The following is a 7,378-nucleotide window of genomic DNA, read 5'->3' on the forward strand; positions in this document are numbered from 1 at the left end:
GGGGGGGGGACGGGGGGACTCATCGCGGCCCGAGACGGAAGTGAGGAGAGACGAGCCGGACACAAGAGGGAAGTCTGTTTGCAGCGCAGCAGACTCACTGATTTGGCAGCATTTCCGGCAAACCGGTGAAGTAGGGGTGCGGGAATTAACAGCTTCTCATGGCAACACCATCGCAACGTGTGCGCCACTACATATCCGAATAATTTTTCGGAAGCACGACTAATTCTCTATTTCCTCTGTAATCCATGTCAAGAGTCACAGTGCCCGCGCCTTGCACGTAGCGAGGGTTCAAGCATCTCGGGTCTGCTGCACTCACTTGCCTTGCCTTCCCAAAGCCGAGGCGCGACCTCTACAATACAAGGAGATCAGAAAATCAATCATCCGTGACTCCACGAGTTCGCGGTGGTTGCTTGGAGGCAGAGGGTGGGGGTGGGTTGGCCGCCTGGCCTGGCCTGGCCGAGGGAGCAAGGACCCCTGAGAGGGGAATCAGGGGCAGCAGGGGCAGCAGGGGCAGCACGGTGGGCGGCGGGAACGACCCTCTGGATTGAGCTGTGACCGGAAATGAGGACCCGTCGTAGGGCCGCGGCGAAAACGAACGAGGGGTGCGGAACTGGAGCAGGAGCGAACAGAGCGTTGCCGTGGCGTTACTAGTGGACAGGAAGCGGCGGCGGCGGAAGCGCAGAGGGGAGCGCTCCACGGCGGTGGTGCGGCAGCGCGGCAGACACCCGCGCCGGCTGGGCTGCCTGCCTGTCGGGCGGACAAAGCGTCGCGAGCGCGTGAGCGATGGCTGCTGGCGGCGCACGTACTGCGTACTCACCAGTGCACGAAGGCGCGCTTGGCGTACATGAGGTCGAACTTGTGGTCGAGGCGGGCCCAGGCCTCGGCGATGGCCGTGGTGTTGGACAGCATGCACACGGCGCGCTGCACCTTGGCCAGGTCGCCGCCGGGCACCACGGTGGGCGGCTGGTAGTTGATGCCCACCTTGAAGCCGGTGGGGCACCAGTCCACGAACTGGATGCTGCGCTTCGTCTTGATGGTGGCGATGGCGGCGTTCACGTCCTTCGGCACCACGTCGCCTCTGCGGCACAATGTCGTTATAGTGTTGTCGACGGGGAGGTGGGGGTTGTCAGTGGAGCTGGGGGGGGGGGGGGGTGCCTTACCGGTAGAGCATGCAGCAGGCCATGTACTTCCCGTGGCGGGGGTCGCACTTGACCATCTGGTTGGCAGGCTCGAAGCAGGCGTTGGTGATCTCCGCCACGGTGAGCTGTTCGTGGTACGCCTTCTCCGCGGAGATGACGGGGGCGTAAGTAGCTGCGAAAGAAAGTCATGGACACTTATGTATTGTTAATAAAAACTGAATTCCAGCAAATAAACGGTATTCTCATCATGTGAACTTCCGCGCCATCCGAGCGTGCGTTCAAGTCCTCCCTGTCCGTCGCAGCCCTCGCAGCACGCCCCGACTGCCCCACGCGAGTCCCTCGAGAGCCTCTCGCACACATGCATGTCGAGGCTGACCTGACGAGCTCATCCTCGGCCAGCACCGCCTCGGCACTTGTTTCAGTGCAAACAGGCCGTCTTGTTGTAATTTTAGCGGAAACCCTTTCCCCAAACAGCTCCGTATGGCCGAGCGTATGCCGTATCTCGGGGCCCATCTCGGGGTGGTTTTTGCCCCTGCCCAGCACTGCCCGGCGCCGATGTTTGCATACCGATCGCGTGCTTGCTGGTGCAGTGCGGGGGCGGGGCGCAGCGAGCCACTCACCCAGCGGGAAGTGGATGCGCGGGTAGGGCACCAGGTTGGTCTGGAACTCGGTGAGGTCCACGTTGAGCGCGCCGTCGAAGCGCAGCGAGGCCGTGATGGAGGACACGATCTGGCCGATGAGGCGGTTGAGGTTGGTGTAGGTCGGGCGCTCGATGTCTAGGTTGCGGCGGCAAATGTCGTAGATGGCCTCGTTGTCCACCATGAAGGCGCAGTCCGAGTGCTCCAGCGTGGTGTGCGTGGTCAGGATGGAGTTGTACGGCTCGACTACCGCTGTGGATACCTGCAGACAACAGTGAGAAATGATTGTCGAAACAATGTCGAATAATTCCTATTTTTCCATGTTCGACATTGATATTGAAGTGACTCGAAGCTTCATTTTCATTGACAGGGCTGAGCTAGTGGACTACACATAGAAAATAGTTTCCCTCAAACAAAGTAATTTCCTTGTCTTTATTCCCCTCGGAATGAAGGAAACTTCCTTAAATAGGAACATAACGATTATTTTCTTCATTTAAGGAACAAGTTGCCGTAATCTAAAGACTTATGTTATACTTAAAGAATTTTGGTCTGTAAAGGAAGGAAACATCTTTGAAACAAGATACCAATTTAACAATGTTTTTTCAAAGGAAATGATTTGCTGGGTGTACTTTACCTGAGGGGCAGGGTAGATGGAGAACTCGAGCTTGGACTTCTTTCCAAAGTCCACGGACAGGCGCTCCATGAGCAGGGAGGTGAAGCCGGAGCCGGTGCCGCCGCCGAACGAGTGGAAGATGAGGAAGCCCTGGAGCCCGGTGCACTGGTCCGCCAGCTTGCGGATGCGGTCCAGCACCAGGTCCACGATCTCCTTGCCGATGGTGTAGTGGCCGCGGGCATAGTTGTTGGCGGCGTCCTCCTTGCCCGTGATGAGCTGCTCCGGGTGGAACAGCTGGCGGTAGGTGCCGGTGCGCACCTCGTCCACCACGGTGGGCTCCAGGTCGACGAACACGGCTCGCGGCACGTGCTTGCCGGCGCCCGTCTCGCTGAAGAAGGTGTTGAAGGAGTCGTCGCCGCCGCCCAGGGTCTTGTCGGAGGGCATCTGACCGTCGGGCTGGATGCCGTGCTCCAGGCAATACAGCTCCCAGCAGGCATTGCCGATCTGCACGCCCGCCTGGCCGATGTGGACAGAGATGCACTCCCTCTGCAAGCAGACGGTGCCGTGGTCGTGGTCAGATCACACAAAGTCAAGTTCACAGTGGTCTAAGCGGGCTTCGGGCATAACCCTAGCAACTTTGTCGTGGAAGTAAGTACCCTGCGGTAAGTATTGCCAAAGGACACGCGGAGCGTTCCGACCCCCCACCCCTATTCTCTGGAACGACTAGGGAACGAGCCGACACGGGCGCTTATCTCGAGAGTACTTAACACTGCCGTGTACGAGTAACAACGTATAGCATAACAGTTGAAAGAACCTTTTCACTGCCCGGCCCGGTTACTCTTCTCTGCCCCCCCCCCCCTTGTCCGCTCCGCAAGGGTCCTGATGGGGTGTCCGTCCACTGCACCTCCTGCTGACATTACGGCTGGCTTATCGACCCTAGAGCGAGAGGGAGAGAGGCGCTACCTGAGATACAGATAGAGAGGGAACGCGCTTTCTTATCAGGTCGGGATCGTTGGCCCAGAGAGCAGTAGCAGCGGGGAGGTAAGAGGCCCGACCACAGCTATGCAGTGGCGCCCGCAGTGGCGCCGTGCGCCGGCCCCGCGCCCACCACCAGCGCTCGGGGCGCGGGGCGCGGGGTCAGCTGGCCATTCGGTGGCGCCGCCACTCGGAAGGAGGAAATACTTATTCATATTTGCATGACCATTGGGACCATTCTTTTGAACCATCCAGGTCACAGGCGGTATGTTAAACGGGATACGTACACCCAGAAAAATAGTTTCTTGATTCAAGTGCAAGCTGACACAAGATGGAATTCACCATTGAAACAAGGCAATATTGTCTTTGAAATAAGATTTTTCTCTTATTCGAAAGGAAATATCAGCTTGTTTCAAGAGTAAATTTGATCTTGTGTCAGCGTGTACTTGAAACAAGGAATAATGTACTTGGGACAAGAAACGATTTTTCTGGGTGTAACAAGCACGCCCGCCCTTTCGCCAAACGATCTTTCTCACTTCCGACCGGTGTCGTGCGGATTTCGGCTCCTGAACTCAGCCAATCTCTGAGTCACGTCCCTGTTTGTCGCTACAGGAATCCGGCGGTCAGAGTCAGTCTAATCCGACCCGACTATAGCGGACTAAAGAAGATCCTTTTTCGACCAATGCGAAATCCAACGCTTCCAGGGGGGAGGGGGGGGCGGATTGCATGTTGCCCTAAAAAGGATCTTCTAAAGTCGAGCCAGATTGTACTGACTCTGGTCGACCGATTTGTGGCCGCAAACGGGGACGTTCAGAAGAGCCCGTCCTGCGCAGGCGCCTGCTGGGTAGGCACGCCCGTTGGACACACCTGTAATGCGGGAATGCCTACCTCGGGCCTGGCAGGCGCTCGTCTGCCCAGGAGAGCTCATCCACCTGTGTTACGGGCGGCATCATCTACACTGTAAATGTCCGAGGATGCAATAATTTTAACTGCACCGAACTTTAGTGTGCAGAACTGAGTCTGGATCGGTTTGGACACGATATCGTAACCAGCCGGTATCAAGGGGTTCTATTTGCACGAGTTACCCCTTACAGAATCCTGCACAAGAGTTTTCAAAATATTATTGATATTGAGTTATTTTGGGTAGATGAATGAAAAAGTCTCTAGCATATCTGCCTCTAGTGGCACAGACAGGCGTAAGACACGCAGCTGATCGATTGCATCGGCCCGCTTTATTGCTTTTTCAAAGCAATAGGCTAAGAACGGAAATTTAAACGCCTTTCTCACTGTTTGGCTGATGGGCTAAAAAAGGAAGAATGCTTCCACAGAAAACAAAACTTAACAAAAATAAATGAGAAGTCGTTATATTTTCAATGTCGCACGACGAGTCAGCCCCGTAGCAGTATGAGGCTTATGATGGGCTGTCGCTTGTCTCCGCGGGACATTTTACTCCAAGGGGGGGGGGGAGTTGCGCAGAACTACGGAAAACGCGTCCGCCCCCCGCAGCTCGCCCCGTGCCAGGCACACACAAAACAGAATAAAAATAAATATAGGTGCGCCTGGCAGCAGGAGTGGCATTGGTGTAAATATTCTGTGTTACCCTAAGCCCTGCACAGGCGCCAGCCCCATCATCTAGTCCTGTACGATATATGTTATTGTGGGGAAGGTGGGCTATCAGGGAGTCGCCCGGCCCAGGTGCTAAGAGGCGGGGCGCGGTGCCGCCGGGGCGGAGACGGGCCCCTTATGGGCGCGACTCGCTCGAGGCGCACCGGAGCGGCACTGGCCGCGCCACGCCCCCGGGGACGGGCCCGGGCCGCGTACGGAGAGCTCGCTGAGCACCCGCCAGGACCGGCAGCAGGACGCGGGAAGGTGCCTCGAGTCAGGGCCGGCTACCGGGCGCCGGGACGGGCACGTCAGCGCCGTCCTCGCGAGACCCCCGCCGCCACCGACTCAAGCACAACGGCAACGGCCACGCCCAAGGGCTGGGTTGGGCGCTTGGGCTGCTTTAGTGTCCCCGGCGGCACCGCCCCGCCCGGTACGCCCGCGCCAGTGAACGAGGCCCAGAAGCGAGCCAAATAAGCCATGGCTGCGCGCTGCGCCAGGCCAGATGGGCGGCCGAACTATTTAACTTTAAACCCCAAGTGCGCTCCGGCAGTCCCATAGCCGTCCCAGTGCGGCGCGGTCAGGACCAGACGGGCCAGACGCAGAGATGCGGCGACGGCTGGCCGACGGTCATTTACAAACAACCGCAGAACGCATGCAGGAAAGGCGTGTTCATCTCGGACTGGGCGGGGGGGATTGGCACTTATACGGGCATGGTGTGGCGGGCGGTGTCGGTGCAGCGGGCGCGTCTCGTTACCTCGCCCGTACAGCAAGTACATCACCCAGTCCAATTAAACGAAGGGAAGGGAGACACGGCGCTGGCGGCGCTGCGGCCATTGTGTCAGAATCATCATCATCGTTCGTTTACTCGCCCGCCTGCGCGCTAGAAAAACGGCACAGAAACATAGATCTTTCTGATGGGAAGTATATTTATAGACGGACACCACCGCTTCAATAGGGCCGGTGTGTGGCATCAGAAGAAATGTTCAACTCGTCTCCACGACTTGTGTGTGATTTACTGTTCGCGCTGCGCTGCCCCAGTCTTCAAACGTCGCATTTATGCCAGGCAGCTGATTGGCACTCGTGTGAGCGGGTCGCCGACTCCGCTCGCACCGTAAGCACCGTAAGCACTACTTTTTCTCTTCCTATTCTGAAAAACTTTGCCGTATGGTTTAGGCGGGTCTCGTCGGTACATATGAAGGCTCATACATTTATACCATACCGGAGCCGCGCGGGGCCGGAGGAGCGGCCCGTCCCGTCACGCCCAGCGAGCATGTCGACATCGCTGGGCCTAGCTCACGAGGACCCCGCCCGGGCACCTCCTGGGCCGCCCTAGGGTATCATCTCGCCGGGCTCTGGTGACAGATCGACACATCTCCTGCCGCCTACTCCCACCGCCTCCTCCTGCTCCAGCCAGCACACACACACACACACACACACACACACACACACACACACACATTCGCCCACCAACTATTACTCCATTACAGAGCTGGCCTCCCACCCGCGCTGTCGTGTCGGCTGCTACTTTCTTTCCATCGGGCCCTCCTAGTCGTCGGCTTCCCTCACACACCCATTAAGAATTACACTTATACTCGACTCGTGCCTCGCGGGAAGGGGAATCCCTTATTCCGCGGAGCGCGCGGTAAGCGGTCCGGTCGCAGAAAAACGAAAAAGCACCTTTGCGAGAAGCTTTTGCGATGCGCGGCGGACAGGGACACCAAATTTCGTCGACGCCGAACAGCAAAGAAAATGACGAGGGTGGAAGGCGACTTCGCGTGGGCTGCCCGCTGGGCGCCAAGGCCGCCGCACCCCTCCTGGCGCCAGCTCTAGCGCCAGCGCAGGCCGGGGAGGGCGTGGGGCCGTAAAGCGTGAGCGAAGGGGCGGGACGCGCCCGAATAGCGCGAGCGATGACTTCCGCTCGTCCGGCCGTCCAGCCCTGTGTCCAGCCCGTGGTCAGTTCACTCCAGTCCATGGGAGGCGTCCGGATAACGCCAACGCCACCCCTGGGCGCACGCAGCCGGGACTCGCCGGACTCGTAAAAGGGGAGAAAATGTTATGATTATTGTCATTATTCTTATTACGATCGGGCCTGACGGCGCCCGACGGCGCCCGACGTGCCGCGGCCGGCCGAGACACACGCACCGCACGGCCGGGGTGCGCGACGCACGTCAGGCTAATTGGAGCGGCTCAGCGGACCTGACAAAGACTTATTACATCGCGTTTGGAGTCTCGTTGATTTTGCGTTTCTTTCTTTCGCTGATTATTTCTGTCCGGTTTCTCTCCAGTGTGTATAGTCTGGCCTATTTTGTACGACGGACGGGTTCAAGGGCGTTTCACTCTCAATGCGGTAGCTGTAGCAGCCCCCCTCCCTCCGGGTGTGTCCCCACCCCACCTCCTTACTCCACCCC

The 7,378-nt window shown here is 58.3% G+C and overlaps 1 protein-coding gene across 1 annotated transcript in view; it reads right to left on the bottom strand.

The window, feature by feature from the left end:
* The window catches only part of LOC113214394 (tubulin alpha-3 chain-like), a 47,994-nt gene that overhangs the window by 845 nt on the left and 39,771 nt on the right, over window positions 1–7,378 (bottom strand). The window contains exons 2-5 of the mRNA XM_026433745.2: window positions 2,412–2,936; window positions 1,760–2,039; window positions 1,161–1,311; window positions 818–1,078 (exon numbers count right to left, since the gene is read on the bottom strand). Of these exons, the coding sequence (XP_026289530.1) occupies window positions 818–1,078; window positions 1,161–1,311; window positions 1,760–2,039; window positions 2,412–2,936 (1,217 nt within the window). The remainder of the gene's footprint in view (window positions 1–817; window positions 1,079–1,160; window positions 1,312–1,759; window positions 2,040–2,411; window positions 2,937–7,378) is intronic.

This window comes from Frankliniella occidentalis, unplaced genomic scaffold (assembly GCF_000697945.3).
Source record: "Frankliniella occidentalis isolate FOCC.00 unplaced genomic scaffold, Focc_3.1 Scaffold19, whole genome shotgun sequence".
Classification (NCBI taxonomy): Eukaryota; Metazoa; Arthropoda; class Insecta; order Thysanoptera; family Thripidae; genus Frankliniella; species Frankliniella occidentalis.